General features: G+C 50.2%; 2 protein-coding genes across 21 annotated transcripts in view; one reads left to right on the top strand and one right to left on the bottom strand.

Moving 5' to 3' along the window:
* The window catches only part of LOC110565770 (microtubule-associated protein 4), a 136331-nt gene extending 131368 nt beyond the window's left edge, over positions 1–4963 (top strand). For 16 of the 18 annotated variants that reach the window (XM_021663531.2, XM_060385219.1, XM_021663540.2 and 13 more), the window contains 3 exons: positions 787–899; positions 2454–2643; positions 2768–3021. In XM_021663531.2, the coding sequence (XP_021519206.2) occupies positions 787–899; positions 2454–2643; positions 2768–2775 (311 nt within the window). In that variant the 3' untranslated portion in view covers positions 2776–3021. Of the gene's footprint in view, positions 1–786; positions 900–2453; positions 2644–2767 lie in introns of all 18 variants that reach the window. The other 2 variants (XM_021663547.2, XM_021663555.2) reach the window with 2 other exon arrangements.
* Positions 4964–5267: 304 nt separating this feature from the next.
* Dhx30 (DExH-box helicase 30) overlaps positions 5268–22005 on the bottom strand; it is a 30609-nt gene continuing 13871 nt past the window's right edge. For 2 of the 3 annotated variants that reach the window (XM_021663618.2, XM_060385212.1), the window contains exons 5-22: positions 18359–18489; positions 17281–17391; positions 13308–13609; positions 12738–12858; positions 11906–12055; positions 9504–9656; positions 8375–9211; positions 8068–8143; positions 7880–7984; positions 7459–7634; positions 7055–7261; positions 6885–6966; positions 6620–6813; positions 6343–6502; positions 6093–6250; positions 5903–6006; positions 5682–5821; positions 5268–5593 (exon numbers count right to left, since the gene is read on the bottom strand). In XM_021663618.2, coding sequence (XP_021519293.1) covers positions 5340–5593; positions 5682–5821; positions 5903–6006; positions 6093–6250; positions 6343–6502; positions 6620–6813; positions 6885–6966; positions 7055–7261; positions 7459–7634; positions 7880–7984; positions 8068–8143; positions 8375–9211; positions 9504–9656; positions 11906–12055; positions 12738–12858; positions 13308–13609; positions 17281–17391; positions 18359–18489 — 3461 coding nt within the window. In that variant the 3' untranslated portion in view covers positions 5268–5339. Of the gene's footprint in view, positions 5594–5681; positions 5822–5902; positions 6007–6092; positions 6251–6342; positions 6503–6619; positions 6814–6884; positions 6967–7054; positions 7262–7458; positions 7635–7879; positions 7985–8067; positions 8144–8374; positions 9212–9503; positions 9657–11905; positions 12056–12737; positions 12859–13307; positions 13610–17280; positions 17392–18358; positions 18490–20266; positions 20532–22005 lie in introns of those variants that run through there. The other variant, XM_021663611.2, reaches the window with a different exon arrangement.

Below are 22005 nucleotides of genomic sequence, written 5' to 3'. Positions count from 1 at the left end.
CAGGGAGAGCACCCCCATCCGTCGGCTCTGACATTTATACTCTTCAGAGTCCTCAGAATTAAACTGTCTCCAGCTGGCAAAGACCACACCCTCCTCAGGGCCTGAGACAATCATAGTTTAATAGCTGGACAAACTAAAGCAGGCCCACATCCCATACCTGGGTGAAAACAAAAACATGTTTTTGTAACATAACTGAGTGTTTAAAGACACCGATACTTCCACTATAGGTCATTGTGGGCGGAGTACAGATGGGAAGGGACAGACAGATGAGAGTTTCCAGCCCTGTCCACTCCTCTTCCTGAGCCCGAGTCTGTCAGTGTCCTCTCATTCTTGCTCTTGTGTGCAGTTCCTTCACTTTCACGCCAGAGAGCTTTTTCTCAGTTCATACTTCTGAGTCTGCTTGCTCTATTTCACTATTCCTCCTTTTCATTCTGTGGCTTAGGCAGTCAATATCCATACCCTGTCCCTGTCATTCATCAAGCATCAACCTGAGCAAATGAAGATCATGGCCCTGGCTGATGCGGCCCTTATGAGAATCAGTGAGACCTGGAGAGTCCGGAGCTAGCATCAGGCTGGGCCTGCAGTGGCTTGAGGACAGTTTTCCCTTCCTGGGAGGAGTGACACTGCCTCTTTTGTCCTTCCAACCACCCTGGAGCTGGACATTTTCTTGTTTCTAGAAGGCACACAGAGCCATCCATGGTCAGGCTCAGGTTCCTGTCTAGGCTCCTGGCTTTGCTTACAGGTATAATGTGGCACCTTCAGTGACCAGTTCTTTTGTTGTTCCAGGTGGAGGAGATGTCAAGATTGAAAGTCAGAAGCTGAACTTCAAGGAGAAGGCCCAGGCCAAAGTGGGATCCCTCGATAACGTGGGCCACCTGCCTGCAGGAGGTGCCGTGAAGGTAGTGAGCAAGTCTCCAGGATGTAGCTGGAGTGGTGTGGCGACCTTGAGGCTGGGGTGGAGCTTAGCAGGACTGTCACCGCCCCTCAGTTTCGGGAGTCACATGTTCAGTCATGCCATTGCTGTCTCCATTTCACCGTTAGTGAGGCAGAGGAGGTGAAGAGCCAGAAGCCGCCTCTCAGCTGGTGGCAGTGTCTGTTCCCAAGAGCTATGGCCTGCCTCATTGGGCCCTTCCCAGCCATTTTCTGAGGGAATTTGGGGTGGGACACAAATGACAAGGCAACCTGGGGTTCTTCACATGGTTGTATTGACTATTAATTTTCAACTCTCAGAGACAGGGCTGCTGGAGGTGCCCAGACTCTGGAAAGCATTAGAGCAGAGGCAGACTTCTTCCATGTCTGACACTGGCTGGGCCTCTCTCCTCTTTCCTCCCTCTCCTCTTTCCTCTCACCTCTTTCCACAGTGCTGTGAGACCCTTTGTTTTGCCGAGATCCCATGTATCCTTCATTCTGTGTCATGGGCAGGTGGGGAGACCCATTCGGGTTGTAGCGTACAGGCTCCTAAGTACAAGGCTGCAGCTCTGGTATTCAGGGGAAATGGGCCGGGAGCAGGGACCAAGCTATGTGTATGCCCCTTCCCTCGACGCCTGCTCACCCAGCGCTGGCCATTCTGTAGCTGTCTTCTCCAGTTTTCTGGTTGCAGCCCTGGTTCCACCTCAGTGAACATTTCAGGGGGGTGAGGGGGACGAGGGGGACTTTGCTCTTAAGTTTTGACCCTCTGGGGCTTGAGAGGATGTCATCCTTCAGTTTGTCTAAGTGAGACATTTTGCCACTTGTTTAGGGCCACAACATTAAGTCACTGCAGCCCAGGCTTTCTGTGCCAAGTTTTGTATTACTTCCTTTTTTCACTGTACCCCCTGTATATCCCTTGTCTGTCTCCACTGTCCCCTGGTGTGCTTTCTGGGACATGCGTGGTCTATCTCACTAAAAGCGCCCACTCTTCTTTTGTTTTATGCTTGACCCATGCTGTATATATCCAGTGTTGTCCTCCACAAGCCCCTGAAACACTTCTGGAACACACCTCTTTGAATACCTTTTTCTGCTTCCTCTGTGTCCATGGATGCTAGGACAGTGCCCAGCATAAAAAGTGCTCTGTCGTGAGGGGATCTTACCGCACAGAGGAGCAGGCAGGGTGCCTACTTAGTTACCAAGGGCCCTCTCTAAGTCCTGGGCCAACCCTGCTTCCCAGCTAGGCATAAACCACTGATGTGTGCTCTTCAGGGTTACTGCTGTCTGTTGTTATTAGAGCCATTTTTTTTTATTTGCTATCAACTTTAGAGTCACAAAGTTCCATAAAGAGACTCCCAAGAGGGGCATTAGCTCAGCAGCTCCAGGCTAGAGAGTCAGTGTTGGAGAAATTAGAGGTGGACATCTGTGTAGAGCTGGTGGTTGCCGGGGTGTGTGGGCCAGGAAGTCTGTGTATGAAATCACCACCATCACCCATCTCATTCCCTCCCCAACTGACCCATCACTGTCTCCCCACTGTTTCATTGTAGACTGAGGGCGGTGGCAGTGAGGCCCCTCCGTGTCCAGGCCCCCCTGCTGGGGAGGAGCCAGCCATCCCTGAGGCTGCGCCTGATGCTGGTGCCCCTACTTCAGCCAGTGGCCTCAGTGGCCACACCACCCTGTCAGGGGGTGGTGACCAAAGGGAGCCCCAGACTTTGGACAGCCAGATCCAGGAGACAAGTAAGTGGCTGGGCTCGGCCTAAGGGCCAGCCAGGGGCCCTGTCACTGGCTGCAAATTGAAACTCCTTTGTTTTATGACTGGAGTGTGACCTAAATTTTAACAAAGTAACCTTTTATCTTCCAGGCATCTAATGATGACATTCTGGTCTCGTCTTCCATCTCCCCTGTGTTCCCTCTCTTGTCTCCCCCCTCCCCCATGTTGCCCTCTCCCATCCCTCCTCACGTGTCACTGCAGATTGAGACCTACAGGCTGACGTTCCGGGCAAATGCCAGGGCTCGCACCGACCATGGGGCCGACATTGTCTCCCGGCCTCCCCACTTCCCTGGCGGCCCAAGCTGGGGGCCCCGGCCCCTGGGCTCCTATTCCCGGGCTGTCTACTAGACTTGTAAGCTCTTGGGTGCTGGGCAGCCCCTTTAGGCCTTCTTCCCTCGCCTCGCTTGCTCAAGGCAGCCGCAGCAGCCCTGCTGCCTTCACACCTCCTTCTGCCCCTTCTGGACCCATCTCTGCACCACTGCTCCGTAGATAATGTTGGGAGGGGTGGGAGTCTAAGGGGATCTCTGTGGGATCTAGGGGCAGGGAGCTGGATTCTAGCCTCCACGGTTTGGTTTTTTTGGACCAAACTGGAAAGAAACTGACAAACACTCGCTCTCTTCCCTGGTTCAGCCTGGAGGGACTAGCAGAGGTGAACTCCAGGTGGTGACCAGCACTGACCGAATCCCCTGGAGCCTAACAAACCACTGCCTCTCCTGATGACACAGTGCAGGCCACCATGCAGGTGGTACCAGGCCCTTTTGCTGCCCCCGCCTCAAGTTAGCTAGGGGTCAGTACTTGCCCCACTGCTCACTCTCCCTGAATAGCTGCTGTCTCACTTTTTTCTTTTGTTTTATTTTTCCCCCCTCCTAATAACCTATGAACTGGTGGTGTAGTTTGCAGGTTGAAGCCATGTCTAAATGAGAGTTCTCCGTAGGTAGTGGAGGAAGCGGGGAAGGAGATCCTGAGTCTCCACTGAGGAGGCTTGCAGGCATTAGGGGCTGCCCTACTCCGGGCAGTTTGGGACCCTGTGGGAAGGGAAGTAAGAAGTGGGGCTACTGCCAAGTGAACAGTGGGACAGCTAGGGTGGGTTGGTGGGACTGGCTGTGTTGGTATTGTGTGTATGCTGCTTTTCTAACCAAGAGGCTGGTTTTGGTCGTCGATGTGTGATACAAAAAAACCAGGGCTGGAGAAATAGAAGTGAAGGTCAAAATCCCTGGCCTGCACCTGTAGGACATGGTACTCGAACCCTCATGACCGGGGGAGCCTGAGATGTCCAGAACGCATGTTGAACAGTGGGGAATCAGGTGTGGAAATTTGAAACTAAAATGCATGAGACTGGGGCCATCCCACTTTTCTTCTGGTATGACTGGAAAGAAAGAGCAGGAGAGGCCAGCCGTGGTGATGCAGCCATCCCAGCATGGTCTGTTTATGGGTGGGATGGCTGCCGTGTTGAGAAAATCCCAGGAATTGTATCAACACAAGATTCTTATTGCACTTGTATTTTTTTTTTTTTTTTGTATTAAAGTTTGCATGGTTTCTAATAAAGGGTTCAAACCTAAGTTTGTAGTGAAGTGGCCTGGGAGTGTTTCAGGGCTCCTCTGGGGGGGGGGGGTGTCTTCTGCTGGGCAGATTTGCCTCTCAGGAGGCTGACCCACACCTGACCCCCTGTGCCCTCCCCGACACAGCCTCCACCTCTGCTTCAGTGTAGCTTGAGCAGCAAAAGGTCTTCACTAGCTCTGTGCCAAGGGAGGGCATCCCTGGGCTGAAGGTCCTCTCCGTTTCTGAGGCAGCAGTCTCTTTTCAGAAAATCTCGATACCTAATCCCTGGCTCTTTGCACACACACAAGGAATTTCTGTGGCCTCTAGAAAAAGGACTGCCTGAGCCTTCTTTGTATTTTGCACCAAGAAGGGGCAAGATGGAGCTGGGATGGATGCAGCGGGGACCAGGGTGGTGATGGCTAAGGGCATAAAGGTACTTGCTACCCTCCTTGATGTTGGTCCTGGAGCCTTGAGGATGCTGAGATTGACAAGAAACAAGTCCACCTGCCAAGAGAAAGGAAGGTGGCCCAAGCTCTCTAGGCAGGTCCCTGGATGGGTCCCACCGGCCCGAGAGAAGCCGTGAAGGCTGGTCTAGCAGACTGGGACCACAGGCCGTACAATGTGTAGACTTTGAAACGTTTGGAATAAGATCTTTCTGTACTTTCCAGTTTGCTCATGGCTTAGCCATTACCTGTGTCTGTAGTCGTTGTACTGATTTAACCAATAAAGCTGCCTGACATCCCGCTATGTGGGCTAAGTTGCTTCTGTCATCTGTGGTCCGCATACCTAGACCCCTTGTACCCAGGAGTGCACACTGCCTTGATGCCTTCAGCCCCTCCCTTAGCTGTGAGAAATGCCGTGTTCCTGGCAGGACTAACATGGGTCCTTGTTATATGAACAGGCCCTGTGCTGTGGGCTGGCCAATGTGTTGACAGCTCTGGTGGCTTATTCATGGGACTTGGGCCACAACAGTGAAGCATCTGTCCATTCCCCCTGATTTGGGGCCAAGAACCCAGATCCCAAGAGGAGCCCTTGGGGAGGACATCGGCACTCACAAGGGATAAATATAACTTTATTTTAAATAAACATTTGCACTCTGTACACAGCCCCAGCGAAGAGGGGCTCAGTCATCGGCTGTCTTGCGCACGTCAAAGCTGCCACAAGGTCCTCGCAGCAGCTCTGCCAGCAGTGCAAGCAGCTGCCCGTGTTCCTGCTGCACGCTTAGTGGAAGCGCAGCCAGCTCACTGCGCAGGCTCCGCTCTACCATTCGGCCTAGGGCTCGCCGCAGCTCCCTTAGCAACCGTACAGTCCGTGAGTCCCCTTCCAGCCGCAGCAGGTCACTGTCACTCAGGGAGATGGTGGCCCGGCGCCCATCATCTGGAAAGAGCAGGGACGGGGGAGTGTGTGTCGGGCCAGGCCTCTTGGGGTCACGAGTAGCCCTGGGGGGCGGAGTGAGGGCACCCACCTCGGATGTGGACGTCCCCGTCTGTCAGGAGCAGCACAGCTAGTGGGTGCACCTGGGAGGAGTCTCGCACGAACACGCTGCCGTTGGACTTGACAGCCATGAAATATGTCAGCCAGCGGCTCCGTAACCGGGTGGCCTCCCTAGGGAGCAAGGTGCTGTGTGAAGCTACGCCTCTGCCATTCTCTGGGGCCCTTTTTTAGCTAACCCTGCCTGCCACCCACCTGTTAATGGTCGACTTGTGCAGCAAGATGTTGCCAGATTTGGTCCTGTAAGTGACACTGTTGGGCTTGAACTTGCCCTGCCGAGTGACCTTGCCTTGCCTCACCTAAAGGGACAGGGGAAAAGATGAGCCATGAGCTAAGGGCAGAGACAGGTGGGGACCTGGTGAGCTCCCAGGCCTAGAGGAAGCACCTGGATGAGGTTGGGGTAGAGGCCAGCCATCAGCACACCCTTCACCAGCTCCTCTTCCTCGCTGTACTCATTGCACTGAGCAGAGGGCAGCGTGCAGTCAGAGGGCTTTCCCACTAGGAAAGCCTCGTAAATATTCTCTGAGAACTGCTTGATGAGCCCTAGGGAGGCAAAGCACAGTGTGAACAGACCCTGCCTCAGACGGGAGCTCTGTGGAGGGAGGTGCTCAGGACACTCTTGGGGCCAGGCTGACCGTGGATGAAGCGCAAGCTGGGGGCGTACAGAAGGTTTTCTTCCAGGTAGTTCTCCCGGGAGCTGCGGTCCTGCCAGCGCAGCACCTCCTCCCAGCCAGCCACAGCCCGAACGAAGGCCAAATGGTCACTGCCACTGTCATGGCTCAGCAAAGCTTTCACCTGGGAGAGAAGAATGCACAGGGGTCAGGAGGGTGACTGGAGTTCCACCTCAGGACAATGGGTGAGGTACGAATAGACAAAGAGCAAGAGAGCTACAGGAAGCACTGGGTTTCTAACCTTGTCCACCTCTGCCCGATTCTGCAAACTGCTGCTGAAGGGGTCCCGGGTAAGGCAGGAAACAACCACCAGCAGTGGGTGCAGGCAGCGGAAGATGGCAGCCAACACTATGGCCTTGGCCAGTCGGGGGTCAGTAGAGATGTGGGCCAGGCGCTGCCCCAAGGTGGTCAGGTATTCCCGCTGGTCCAGCACCCCTGCAACAGCTCAGCTGTCAGTCCCACCCATGAGCCATCCCACAGCCCGACCACTCCCAGCCTTCATTCACCGATCTCCTGGAGCAGTATCACGGCCTCATCCACTGCCTTGATATTCGGACTGTCCACAGCCTTGGAGAGGAACTCCACTGCCTAAAGCAACAAGAGCCACGCCCCCATGAGCCGGGGTCCCACCCGCCTTGTCCAGGAGCCAGCCCTCCCTGCCCTGCCTCTGCCGCACCGTCTTCTCAGGCATGTGGATCTTGGCTTGCAGCACCAGGTTCTCGAGAGGCGTCCGCAGGATCTCTGGCACTTGGAAAGGAACCATTTTCTCCAGCCTGCTCCTCGGGAACAAGTGGTAGGCAAAACCTGACTGGCAGCGGCCTGCCCTGCCCCGGCGCTGAATCACATTTGCTCTCGATACCCACACGGTCTCCAGGCAGGATACCTGGGGGGAAGGCAGGAAACCTACACATTCTACAGGCCTTATCTACCCACTTCTCCAGTCACCCTCGTCACCCCTCATCAGGGACATTTCTCGTAAGTTTGGCCTTCACACAGAAAGGATGTCTACAACAGATTGGGACTAGGGGCAACCTCAGAACTGGAGTCAGTTCCCCAATGGGCCCAAGAGAGAGGCGCCACCTTGGTCTTGAGGTCATAGCGTTCCTCCTTGTGCAGACCGCTGTCTACGACATGCACGATGTCGTTAACTGTGATGGAAGTTTCGGCAATGTTGGTGGCCAATACAATCTTGCGCACACCAAGTGGAGGCTGCTGGAATATGGCCTTCTGGTCCATCATGGGGATATTGGAGTGCACTGGTGGGCAGCAAGATGCAGAAGAGTTTCAGGCACTATTCCAGCCAGAAGAGTCTCATACTGAGGTGAGGGCGGGGCAAAAATTTGAATCCCCCACCTGTCCCTGATGAAAACTGAAGCCCTTTGATGAACTAGACCTCTGGTGAAAAATGGTCAAATAAAATGAGAAACCTGGGTCACTTGAGTCTAAGCCACTCCCTAGCACAGAGAGCAGGGCTGACCAGGACGCACACCCAGACCCTCACCTGGCAGGATGAGGTACTTGTTCTCATGCATGCCCAGGGCCTCCTGGAGCCGCTGCTGCACTCCTTTGATTTCTTGCCAACCAGGCAGAAAGCACAGGATCCCACCTGTAAAGGGGCCCTGCAGCCATGAGCTGGTTGGTCCAGCTAGTGGGGAAAGGGAGTAGCTTAGAATCGGGAGAAGCACCCACCTGGTTCCCCACGGGCATCGATGTGCAGAACCAGTTCAGTCACAAGGTCCAAGTCAAGTGCACATTCATCTTCAGACTGGGGTGGGGGAAGAAAGGCCAGTCACTGTTATGCGGCAGGGGTCGCACACAGAACACAGGGAGAGTGAGCTACTTGGTATGTGAACTCTGGCCCTCACACACTTGTAACACACAGAGGCAAGATCATGCCACAGTTTTTGTCAAGGAGACAGTCTACCATGGCGGACAGGGAAGAGAGAATTCAGAGGAAAGCTCAGGGATCCTGGGGCATGCATGGGGGGTCCCTCACCTCGTGGTGCCGATGCCGGTGTGGGTACTGGTGTTTGCCCAGCTTGGCCAGGATGTCCTCCAGGTAGTGTTCCTTGACAGGGTACATGAAGCCAGGCACCTTGATGACAGGGCAGCCCCCAAAGTAGCGGGAGAAGCGCTCATTGTCTCCTGTAGCACTCATGAGCACCAGCCGCAGGGAGGGGTTGAGCCGCTGCAGGCCCTTGAGCAGAATCAGCAGGAAGTCTGTGTTCACATCCCGCTCGTGGACCTCGTCGACAATGACGTGGCTCACGCCTTCCAGGCTGGGGTTGCTCTGCAGCTTCCGAAGCAGGATGCCTACAGTGCAGAAGAGCAGCGCCCCGCCTCGGGCTGGGGGCTTGCTTTCCAAGCGCACCTGGAAGCCCACGTTCCGGCGCAAGGAGGGACCCAGTTCATGGCTAACCCGCTGTGCCACAGACACAGCTGAGATACGGCGAGGTTGCGTGATGATCACGTTGCAGCGGGCACCTCGGCCCTCAGTTACATAGCGCTCCAATAGCAGCTGAGGGATACGTGTGGTTTTCCCACAGCCTGTGTCCCCAGAGATGACCACCACTGGGTGCTGTTCGATGGCATTGAGGATAGTGTCCCGATGAGGGTCCACAGGTAGCTGGGGGGCCTCCTGCCAAACCGGCCCTCTCCTCCGCCACAGCTCTAGCAGGCTCTGGCTGAGACGCAACTCCTCGGCTTCCGACAGGGGCATGTATGGCTTGCCTGTGATAGGGTCACTCAAGGGCCCTGAGTCCTTGCCTAAGGGCAAGATGTCATCATTCTGCAGCCGGAGTTCTGGGGAAATCCATGAACTGTCCACCGGGTACTAGAGGACGAGGAAGCAAGCAAAATGATAGACGTGCCTGTCTGCCTCCTCCATGCAGTCAGCCCCTCCAAAGGATTCCCCTGGGTGGGATGTTTAGGGCCCAACCCACAGAGCAGAGAACTTGGTTGGGCTGTGACTGCCCTGACACCCTCGTAGGCATAACTAAGGGGACTTAGGGCAGGGGGCTCTGAGCTCCCTGCTCAGAGGGAGAAATGGATCTTATGCCTGTTGTAGGCAGAAGCAGCCTTCAGTCTGGAGAGGGAGACAATGGGATGGAAGGCAGGACTCTTACATGACTCAGGAAGGCCTCAATCTTGCGAAGGATGGGCTCGGGCACCTGGATGGTACATGGCCGGCGCTGGGTCTCACCCAACTCACGCAAGGAGGCCAGGTTGTACATGGCATGGGTAAGCGGCTCGTTGTTCCTGTCCACCAGGCCCAGGCTCTGTAGAAGGACATGTTTGGCTCAGCCTATGGTCCTAGACCAGGCAGGCTTGGAACTGAGGGACGTGGTAAGCCATCATCTTACAGGCTTTGGTTTTAGTGAGGAAAGGAGAAATGTAGAACCAAGACAATGTTAAGCTCCACAAACCTGTAGTTTAAAATGCGAACTAGTTAATATTGATTTAGGAGCTAAACTTTATCAGGCATAGTGCTGCTACCAGTAATGCCAGCGCTGAAAAAGTAGAGGTAAGAGGCATGGCATCAATTCCAGGCCAGCCTGGGCTACACAGTATAACTCTTACAAGTTAAAAAAAAAAAAAAAAAAAAAATTTAACAACTAAATGTTGCCTAGACGTGGTGGCCCCAAACAGATTTCTCTGGTGCAGCCACATCCCTTCAGCGTCCCAGAAGACCGATCTCATTCCCACAACTCCCAATACACCTGAGAGAGTGAGGCAGGCCCTTAAGGCCCAGACTCCACAAGGCTCTCCCTGTGCAGACTCACCATGGCTTCCCCACCCAAAACCTGCAAGCAGGACATGCTGCTGTTTCTGGCCAGTGCCGTCTATGAGGCCATCACACAGAAGTGCATGGGATGTCCCGGAAATGTCTGAACATGGTAAAATAGGCCCTTTAAAGGAAAATACCCGCCTGCACCTTTTTTTTGTTTTGTTTTGTTTTTGTGACAGTGCTTCTCTCTATATCCCTGGCTATCCTGGAAACTCACTCTGTAGAGCAGGCTGGCCTCAAACTCAGACGTCTACCAGTCTCTGCCTCCCAAGTGCTGGGATTAAAGGTGTGTGCCACCACAGCCCAGTCAGGTTTCTTTGTTTTGTTTTTTAATTTATTAAATACAGCCTTGCTCCAGGCGGTGGTGTCTCATACCTTTAATCCCAGCACTTGGAAGGCAGAGGCAGGCAGACGTCTGTGAGTTCAAGGCCAACCTGGGCTACAGAGTAAATTCCAGGACAGTTATACTGAGAAATCCTATCTCAAAATAAAAAGATAAAATATAGCCTTGCTATGAGCCCAGATCAGCCCTGCCTTGTCTCCCAAGTACTAGGATAATGTATGCAGCTCCACCAAGTCATGGACTCCTCATTCTCCAAGCTGACAAGTGTACCTTTCACCATCAGAGGGATCTAAGACATGGCTCCAAAACCAACTTCACAAAGGTACGTCCGAGTGCTCAGGAGAGCAGCTCATGTCACACTCTGCAGCCTAAAACTGAAGCTCTATCACGCTTCAGATCAACTTGCTTCTCTTGTTAATCAGCACAATGCTAATTCTAAAGATGTGGCACCAGCCAATGCCACAGCTCTTTCAAGGGAACTGTCATAGTGGTAACAGTGGCCACCGAGCGTGTATTCAATCCCCAACACTGAGAAGGAAAAAGAAGAAAAGTTGGCCAGGCTTAGTGGCAGCTGCTGATAATCCTACCATTCAGAATGCTGAGAGAGGACTGAGTTGTAAGTCAACCAGAGCTACAGGGCAGGTGCCAGGCCAAGCTGAGTTATTGTGCAGCCCTGGCTCAAAAGAAAGTGGTTAGGGGCACGCTGGGATGCAGTTAAGCTGTTTGGTTGATCAGCTGCCTAATATTGCCTAAAGCTCTGGGTTTGGTCCCCACATTTAATGGTGGCACAGGCACCTGTGCCTGTGAACGCAGAAAGACCAGAACTCAGGGTTATCCTGGGCTGTGTAACAAGTACCAGAGTAGCCTGGGACACACCAGACCCTGCCTCAAATTAAAAAAAAAAAAAGAGGGTGTGCCTGCCACCAAGTCTGATGACTTGACTTTGATCCCAAGGATCCATATGCTAAAAGAACTTACTCCTGTAGAGTAAATGTTTCTAAAACATGGGGGTAGGAGGAGGAGACACAACCTGTCAGCCATAGGCCACACTGCCATCACCTTAAAGTCACTTGGTTCCTCAACTTTCATTCTAGATGCACATCAGATTATTCTCTTGGCCACCAAGGTTAGATGGATCTCATCTAACCACCTAACCCACGCTGTTCCTTAGCTGTCTGCCTGTAAGCTAGCACTCTGGTTTCACCAAGGCTCCAGCCAAGTGCTGAGCTCATAAAGTCCCTGCACAGAGACTCTGCAGAAGCAGACATGGGAACAGTAGTGACAGACACAAGCAAAGATGGGCTACCAGATCTTTTCCCACCTGAGCACAAACAGCCCAAGGCCTGGTGTGAGTTTAATTTCCTAGAAAAGTGGACTGATCTATCAAAGGGACTTACCTTCAATTTCTTGCAAGCCAATGCTGCTGCCTTATTCTCAGCCTCAGCTTTGCGGCGCCCTTTGGCAACAAAGGTCATGGGACAGGGCCAGAGCAGAGTAAGTGTAGCCAGCTTGGTCTTGGTACCCACAGTATGGAACTGCATGAGGTTCTACAGGGAAGGGAAGGGAAGTTACTAAAGGTGGGCTGTCTTAAGCACCTCATCCTAGAGACAAAGCTAACCATAATCTCTACAGCAAACGGCCACACCAGACTGGGTACAACCAGTCATGGTTCTGTATTGTGACTTTCCTTTTCACTCTGCTTTATGCCCTTCATTGGTCAATGACCCTAGTTCTGAGCTTGCTTCTCAATTTCTGTAGTAGAAGATGGCATTCATGCAAAGCCACTATCTGTCTTCCTAACCTAACATGTGATTGGTACTTTCAGGAAAGTCTGGAGCTGAAGCTGTTAGCATGACCCAAAATCTAGGCACTTCCTGACAAGAGGCTTTCTATCTCCACTTTGGTGCTCTTCTGAGAACCCCTGCTGTGACATCAATGAAGACACAGTACACACTTCAGGCTCTCTGTTCCTACTCTTTGACACCCCTAACCCACTTCTAGTTAGCAGTCCCCAGCCTATACCCTGTATGGCTTTCCCTCTGTTCCTGATGGTTTATCCTTCCCCTCCATCAAGGAGCCTATATCCTTCTAGCTGGCCTAGGTAGAAGCCGAGACAGGCACCCCCAGGCCATGTCCCACACCCGAGGCTGGCTTCCTGCCTAGCCCCGGGAGAGCCAGGCACAAGAGAGGGGGCTGCTCAAGCACGCACTTCTGGGACAGCCAACTCACCTTAGCTGTGGAGGAGGATGTTGCAATCTGAATCACTTTGGCCAGAAGGTTCTTGGGAAGTGGAAACTGGGTCAGAGCTCTAATAGCACTGTCATCATCTGTCATTTCAAAGGAGCCCCCCCTACGAGGACAAACAGTTGCGGTAAAGAATCTGTATCTTCCTAGGCAAGTTTCTCTAGGACTTCAAGGTTGGGCCACAGTGCTGGTGTAACATGCAGGCAGGAGGCATGAGATGATGTGGCCAGGGTCCACTGCCTCTTCAGTCACATTACAGAGGCCGCACGCCCACACTTCCCCAGAGAGAAGCAAGCAGAGGGAGAGGGTGAACAAAGTAACTGCTGAGCATGAACTGGAAAGAAAAGGCCACGGTACTGCCTGCAGGAGCCCAGCCACAGGCCAACTCAGTAGTGGACTATCCCATCCCATTCCTCAATATAGGGGAGACACTGAGCAACAGGGTATAATGACTTAAGTGTCAGGCAGAGCCCTCCCACATGTGAAGGCTCAGAGAATACTGATCCCATGATAGGATGTAACCAGGTCCCCTGCATCTCTCTGTCACAGCAGTACCTTGAGTCCCTGAGTGGGTTGTGGGAATCTTGCTGGGTCATGGACAGAAACTCTGTCACATCAATGGTCCCCTCTTCTAGCTCTTCTTCCTCATCTTCCTCTTCCTCTCGGCCTAAGGATCGGGATAGGCCTCCAGGACCCCCTGGCCGAATGTTCTCGGGATTCAGCTGCCGCCAGGAAGTTGGAGGCATGGTGGGTTCTGGGCGCCACCAGCTGTCAGCTGGAGACCCAAAACGATCAGCTAGTACTCGGTATTTGGCTGCATCAAACAGTTCATTCCGTGGACCAAGCAGACCCCAGCCCTGTCAAATAGAGAAAACTGAGGATCATACCATCACCATACCTCAGCCTGCCTGTATTCTGCTATACACACTTCAGCCCTGGCCAGAAATGTAAATACCAAAAAAACATTTTAATCCAGGCATAATGCTGTACTCCTATTAGCCCAGCAAAATGGAAGCTGAGTGAGAAGGATCTTGCAATCCAGTTCCGTTTTACTTATACAGTGAGTCCATCCCAAAAACCATAACACCAGAAGGAAAGGGAGGGAAGGACAGAAGGAAGAAAGAAGAAAAAAAGGAAGAAGACTTTTAAAATGTCTAGATTTGCTAGATATGATGGTAAATGCTAGGTCTCCCAGACCAAGGCAGGAGGATCACTTAAAGCTGAAAACAATCCGAGCTGTAGGACTTGGTCTCAATAAACAAAAGTGAGAAATGAAAATAAGTTAGGGGCTGGAGAGAATAGTCTGACTACTTTTCCAAGATGTCCTGAATTCAATTTCCCAACAATCACATGGTGGCTCACAACCATCTACACCGGGATCTGATGCCCTCTTCTGGCATGCAGGTGTACATGAAAATAGAGCAGTCATATACATAAAAATAAAAAAATTAAAAAAGAAAAGGTTAGAGCTGGGCCTTGGAGGTGCATGACTTTAATCCCAGAACTTGGAAGCAGAGGCAGGCAGATCTCTGAGTTCGAGGCCAGCCTGGTCTACAGGAGTTCCAGGACAGCCAGAGCTACACACAGAAAACCTTGCCTCAAAAACAAATGAAAAACTCAAAACAGTGCTGGAGAGATGGTTCAGCGGTTAAGGACATTTATTATTTTTCCCGAGGTCCTGAGTTCAGCTGCTGGCACCCACATATGGTGGTTCACCACCTCCTTTAACTTCAGCTCCACGGATGTAAGTACTCTTCTGGCCCCAGGGGCACCTGGAGCATACATGCATGCATGCACACATGCACACACACACAAACAAAAACAGAGAAGGGACTGAAGAAATGAGGCCACTGCTAGCTGTGCACAGTAGTGCATTAGTGTGAGGCCAGCACTGGGAGGATAAAGCAGAATGATGGCCCTGAGTTCAAGGCTAGCCTAGACTATACAGTTGAGACCATGGAAAAACAGGGAACCAGAGCTGGGTGGTGGTGGTACACGCCTTCAATCTCAGTGCACGCAGAGATCACTGAGTTTGATGCCAGCCTGATTTACAGAGCTAGTTCCAGGACAGCCAGAGCTACACAGAGAAACCCTTTCTTTAAAAAAAAAAAAAAAAAAAATCAACCAAACAAAAAACAGGGAGCTGGAGGAGCAGAATGTACAGCACATAGTGATCTACAAAGCTTCAGTAATAGGGCAATCAGCAAATGAAGAGCTCATACTATCAACTCGACAGCCCTTCCAACACAAGAATCCTGTTAGAAATATACTACAAAATCTAAAATGTTTTAAAACCATCTGTAAAACAAATATTCAATATGGATAGAAAAGCCAACTAAGCTGCACTGGGCTTACTCTAGGAACCAGCCAACAAAGAGATCAAAGAGTAGGCCGAAGAGCTAGCTCAGCCTGCAAGAGCATCTATTGCCATCGCAGAGGACCTGCTTCAGCTGGGCACCTCAACAGCTCAAGGTCTGATGCTCACTTCTGCCCTCGTAGGTACTGTATCCACCTGAACACACTGATTCTCATACACATATACACGAGCTTAAATGTAAAAGCAAGGCACGGGAACAATGGCTCAGTGCTTAAGAGCACTGGCTACTCTTCTAGAGGACCTGAATTCAAGTTCCAGCACCCATATGACCTAAGTCCCAAGGGGTCTGACGCCCTATTCTGGCCTCTGTAGGCACTGTACAGACATATACACAGGTAAAACACCCATACAAACATACACACAAACAAATTAATTTGAAAATCTTCAAAAAAAGAAAAAAAAAAATCAAAGCACTACAAAGACAGTCAAGGGTAGAAACCCTCGCCCCGTGTGTGGCCCAGGCTCAATCCTCAACACCGTACAAAACACAACAAAAAACAAAAAAGAAAAGAAAGAATCAAGAAAAAAAATGCCATTTTTAACAGTATCAAAAACAATAAAAAACTTGGATTAAGATGTTTATCCTAGGGGCTGGAGAGATGGCTCAGTGGTTAAGAGCACTATCTGTCCTTCCTAAAGACCTGGGTTCAATTCCTAGCACCCACATGGCAGCTCACAACTGTCCCTTACTCCATTTCCAAGGGATCTGACACCTTCATGCTAATGCACATAAAATAAAATAAAATAAAATAAAATAAAATAAAATAAAATAAAATAAAATAAATAAAATAAAATAAAAAGGTGTTTATCCTGAGCTGGGCACGGTAACACACACTTTTAAGCCCAGCACTCGGAAAGCAGAGACAGGTGGACTGCTGTGAGTCAGAGGCCAGCCTGATCTATAAAGTGAGTTCCGGGTCTGTTAGGGCTACAGGCAGACACCCTGTCTCAGAAACAAAACAAAACAAAAAATCCAAACACAAACAAAAAAACCTAACAACAACAAAAACTTGTACATTGAAGACAATAAAATATTGAAAAACAATAGTAAAAATCTCTATCAAAACTGAAATGAAAAATGTCAAACACAAAAACAAAAATTCTAAAACTTACCAAAAAACCACAAATGCTCCCAATAATCAAAATAACCTTAATAATATGAAGTTAGAGAAATCCCACTTCCTAATCTTAAACTACAAAGTTATAATCAAAAGAACACTGTGGGTAGAGCGTCTGTCCGTAATCTCTTTGCCCTTTCTGACCTTCAAGGGCATGAATGCACCCAGGCAAGCAACACACACAAAATAAGTATCTTTAAAAGAACAGTGGTGGTGGCACACACCTTTAATGCTAACACTCAAGTAGACAGCCAGCCTGGTCTACAACAGTGAATTCCAGACCAGCCAGGCTACACAATGAGACCACATCTCAGACTGGAAAAAAACAAAAAACAAAAAGCACTTTTTTTTTTTTTAAATTTTACAGTAAGATAAGGGCTGGGGAGTTAGTTAGATTAGTCAGTAAAGTGCTTGTGTCACACGCATGAAGACCTGAATCCAATCCCCAACTTGATACAGAGCACGGGGGGGGGGGGGGGGGGGGGCGCGGGGCGGCGGCGGCACACACTCTTAAATCCAGGGCTGGAGAGAGCCCGCAGTTGGATAATGGGACATGAAATTCAGCCAAGCAGCCAGGTCACAGAGAAACCCTGTCTCAAAAAAACAATGTAGGCAGGCCAGGTATGGTGAGGCATACCTTCTGTTCAAGTATTCAAAAAGCAAAGGCAAATGTACCTCAGTGACTCCCAGGCTAGCTTACATAGGTCATTCTAGACCAGCCAAATTTCACAGTGAGACCTTGTCTCACACAAGCACCAAATAAACAGAAAAACAATGTAAATAACTCCGGGGGAATGACGCCCAAAATGGGCCTCTGTCTACACACAGGCACCTGTATCTCACACACACACACACACACACACACACACACACACACACACACACACACACGGAAATAGGAAGGGCTCAGTACAGTTGAATGACTGAACACTTATCAACATCTACCAAGATGTCCCTGGAACCAAAACTACTACAAGAGAGAGAAAGGGCTACGTGTCTCCTGGGCCTGAAGGCCTCAACGAAGGAGGCTCACCTTGAAGAGCTGGCAGGCTGCTGCTGCAGCCTGCCGCTCGGCATCGATCTTCTTGCTGCCATAGCCTTCTACCTCCACACTCTTGGGCCACTTTATATGCAGGGTGACTTTCTGGAAAAGTGAAGAGAGAATAAAGAAGTGGGAATGGTAGCCCACACAGTAATCCTAACACTGCAGAGGTAGAAGCAGGAGCATCAAGATACAAAGTAAATTCCATGACATGTTGGGATATGTAAGACCCTGTATCAAGAATAAACAAGCTGGGTGTGATGCCATCGGCCTTTAATCTCAGCATTCTGGAGGCAGACCCAGGTGATCTCATGAGTTCAAGGCCAGCCTGGTCTACACAGTAAGTTCCTGGACAGTCAGGGCTACATAGAAAAATCCTCAAAGCAACCAACCAACCAAAAAAAAAAAACCTTCACTTAGATGGTTTGCTTGAATGCTTCTGTAGGATCTAGGCTCTATGACACTCTTAGAGCAGGGAGTCCTCACCATCCCCTCTCCCCTCCATTCCTTGTTACAAGAGGGACCAAAGCCAGGGAGCACTCTTAGGCAAGATGAGCACTCCTTACCCTAACTGCTGCGTTTGTGTCCTCTAAACAAAGCATGTGGACTTTTGGTAATTCTTCACATCGAATTATATTGTGAGAGTCTCGGCTGACTGTCCATTCATACTAGGAAAATCCATTCTACCTGGGCACAGTGACACACATCTATAAGTCCCCCCCCCCCCCTTCATGTGTGTAGCTGTCTTCAGTATCTGGGAAGCAGGAGCAGGAAGACCAGCAATCCAAGGCCGGCTCCTGCTACACAGCAAGTTCTAAACCAACCTAGGCTACATAAGACCTATCTCAAAACAAAACAACACAAAGCAAACAAACAGGGCCGAATGTCTTTAACCCAGCACTCGGGAGGCAGAGGCAGGTGGATCTTTGAGTTTGAGACTGAGTTCCAGGACAGGGAGGGCTGCACAGAAAAACCCTGTCTGGAAAAAAAAGAAAAATGTGAGAGAAAAAAGTACAGCCAGACTCCTTTGAGTCAAATTAGCATTTCACTTAGCCATCAGCAGGATTACCTTTTTCTTCGGTCCATTCGTGTGCACATACACTAGCTTGTCTTTTGCATGTGAGATGCCAAGGGCTCTTCCAATCACACTGTTGAGAAGGTTTTTGGGCTGTGGAAACTCTTTTAATAGGTCCCTAGAAGCTAAGAAAATAAGAAAGAAATAATTACAATTCTTTTTCTTTTGAAACTCCTTAAGTGGTGTGTGTGTGTGTGTGTGTGTGTGTGTGTGTGTGTGTTATATCAAAGTCAATAATCCGGGATAAAGACCCCAAAGCACTCAATGGAGTTAGGAGTCCTTGGAAAAGGTCTGATGTCTGAAAGAGGGTACTCAAAAAGCAAACAGAACAAAAACATCTTCTATGCATGCACAGGAGAGATGAAGACCCTCCTAAAGCAGCCCACACAGAAGGACAGGCCGATACAGGTCAAGACAAGATCCAGATTCTGAAGATGTCTGCACACTCAACTGACCCCCTCTGTACAAGTCCTCTCCAAAGCCCACAGAAAGTCTCACAGTCAAGACCGGAGAACGGTCCTTCCCTATCTTCCATAAGGGGGAAAGGCTGAATCAGATACTAGGAGGACCATCTCTTTCCCTTCACTTATTCTCTGTATTAACCTCAAAACACAAATGGCTGAGATTTCCCAGCACCCACAAGGTGGCTCATAACTATCTATAGTGAGATCTGGTGCCCTGCCCTCTTCTGGTGTGCAGGTGTACATGCAGACAGAACATTGCTTACATAATAAACAAATCTTTGTCGGGCACAGTGGCACATGCCTGTAATCCCAGCATGTGGGGAGGCAGAGGCAGGTAGATCTCTAAGTTTAAGGCCAGCCTGATCTACATAGTCCAGGACAACCAATGATATACAGAGAACCCTGTCTCAAAAAAACAAAATAAATAAACAAACAAGCAAATATTCATTGCTAGACAGGTGTTGAAAACTTTTAATCCCAGCACTCGGGAGGCAGAGAACAGCAGATCTCTTTGAGTTTCAGGCCAGCCAGGGCTATAAGAAGACCCTGTCTCAGAAAAACCAAACAAACTCGCTATTACTGTACGTGTACACAATGTGAGGTCAGTCAGAGGTCGACACTGGCAAGCCTACACTTTCCCTCCACTGTGATCAGGGGATGGTACTTGAGTTTATCTATCGGACTTGTACAGCAAGCCCTTCTACCAGCTGAGGCATCTTACCAGTGTTGTGTTTTGAAAACATTCCTCCAAAATTTCTGACATAATCTTGTTATCTACTTTGGGATATTTACCTGGGGCAGACTCTTGTGTCAACTAGCACAATAGAAGGGTCCTGCCTGGACCAAACTCCTAAATGCTGTACTATAAATCATGTAAGAATCAAGCAGTTTATAAACTGGTAGACGTAGCCTCAAGGAGAGTTGATCCCATCTTGCACCGCTACCTTAAGTAACCCACTAGACCTACAAATGTGCACAGACACACCCCAGATCTTTAAGAAGGGTAAAGGCCAGCTAGCTCACTCCACCTATCTTAATGGCCAGGCTGTCCTCACCAGTTTCATTCTCTGCACTAGTCATGAAACGTAAGGCCACAGTCTACCAAAGACGACACTCGGTCTCTATTTGAAGTTCTGAAATTCCAGGTGTATCTGGGGCTAAGTCCTACTGTGAGGACAGAGCTAATAATCCTCAATGCCACCCAACCTGGCAGAAGTAGGATATTTACGTGTTTCCCCACACAGCCACAAGCATGAGTGCTGGGTTCTAGGTGGACATAAGCCACACCAGAATTTCTAACAACAAGACAAAGGCCCACAATTGTAACAAGTTTCAAAGATAGAGCCCTGACCTGCCAGACCAGCAGCTATCCCGCGCCCCTCAGCTGTCTTCCCTATTCAAGAACCTCGTAGCCCAATCTCTGCTACACGGCCCTCACCGTTCACCATGCTTCCGTCGCCCTCCCCAGGCTCGCTAAGGGCAACCTCTGATTTGACCTCGGCAGCTTCCTGAATGCCATCCGGGTGGACGAAGCTTGATGAGAAGCCGCGCGAGCGTCCTTGTCGCCCGGCAGCGCGGGGATCCGGAGGCCGCAGGCGCGGGGAGACGCCAGCAGCCAGCGCCATGAAACGCCTGGCAGCCGCCATCGCGATCCCACCAGTCCCCGCGGCTCCAGGCCGCGACCGTACCTCCGAGGGCTCAGAGACCAGCGGGAGTACCGTACGCCCTCTGCTGGCCCGGGGGACTCGGGGCCGACCTGAGAGCAAGGAGCTAGGATGTCTGCTGGCCAGCCTGCTGGGCATCTGGATCTCAAGCAGGAAAGGGAATGGGATGATTTTAGAAAAATAGGTATTTGTTCAACGTCCATTCAAAGAAATGAGCCAAGTCCCTCCAGGTCCTACACACGGCAAATTCCTTACAGGCTGCTCTGTAATACCTGGCTTCAGTGCTAAGCAAGGCACCCAACTCCTAGAGATAAACCTGGCGAAAACTCTCTAATGGGGAAGACCTCTTGAACATAAACGGACTTAACCCCCTGGACTGGAGTCAAGAGTGAAAGCACCTACATTGGGGCACAGTACCAAGGAGTGAGCTAAGAGTCCACTCCTGGGCCTGGACAGAGTGCTCAGCAGTTAAAAGAACCGGCTGCTCTTTCAGAGAACCTGGGTTCAATTCCCAGCACCCACACGGCAGCTCACAACTGTCTGTAGCTCTGTTACGGAGGATCTGACACCCTCACACAGACACACATGCAGGCAAAACACCAATGCACACAAAATAAAAACAAATCATTAAGAAAAAGAAAACAAGGTAGGTATTGTGGCTTAGGCCTATAATCCCAGCACTTAAGAGCCTGAGGCAGGAGGATTGGAGAGTATAAGGCCAGCCTAGGATTCAAAACAAGACCCCATTTCTAAAACTAAAAAAAATCCTGGTTGTATAACCAGTGATAGTGATAGTGGCTGAAACACCTGCACGAGGACACAGGCTTAGTTGTTCACAACCCATAGGAAGGTGGAAGAAGAGAACTGAATCAACAAAGCTGTCCTTTGACCTCTACCCCAGACACATTATATACACACTTACACACAGTAACAATGAATAAAATCTAAAAAGAAAAGCTCATGCCAGATAGTGGTGGTAGCACATGCCTTTAATCCCAGCACTTAGGAGGCAGAGGTAGGTAAATCTCCAAATTCAAAGTCAGGCTGGTCTGCAGAGTGAGTTCCAGGACAGCCAAGGCTACACAGAAAAACCCTGTCTCAGAAAACAAAACACAAAAAAACCAAAAATTGGATCATAACAAGCATATGGGAAAATAATAAAAATAAAATATATTGAGTTCTAAGAGCTGGAGTCATCCTGAGCAAATATTTTACTCCGTAAACACCAGTGACTCCTGTATAGTCAAGGCAGCTATTTAGACCAGCTTTTGGAAGGCTTCCATTTCTATGATCTCCTCCAAGCATTCAGAGTAGGAACTGGCAAACCATAGACCGCAGACCAAATCCAGTCCACTGTTGCTGCTGTAAGGTTGTAGTTGTTAGTGTTTGAAACAATCTCATTTGCTCCAGCCTTGCCTTTCTCCTTAACCTAAACTGATCTTGAACTAATGATCCTACTGAGAGTAAGGAATACAGGACTGTGCCACCATGCCTGATTTATTCAGTGCTGGGG

This window comes from Meriones unguiculatus, chromosome 6, assembly GCF_030254825.1.
Source record: "Meriones unguiculatus strain TT.TT164.6M chromosome 6, Bangor_MerUng_6.1, whole genome shotgun sequence".
NCBI classification, from domain to species: Eukaryota; Metazoa; Chordata; class Mammalia; order Rodentia; family Muridae; genus Meriones; species Meriones unguiculatus.
Note: the sequence above shows the minus strand (reverse complement) of the source record. Positions and strands in the feature narration are given on the sequence as shown.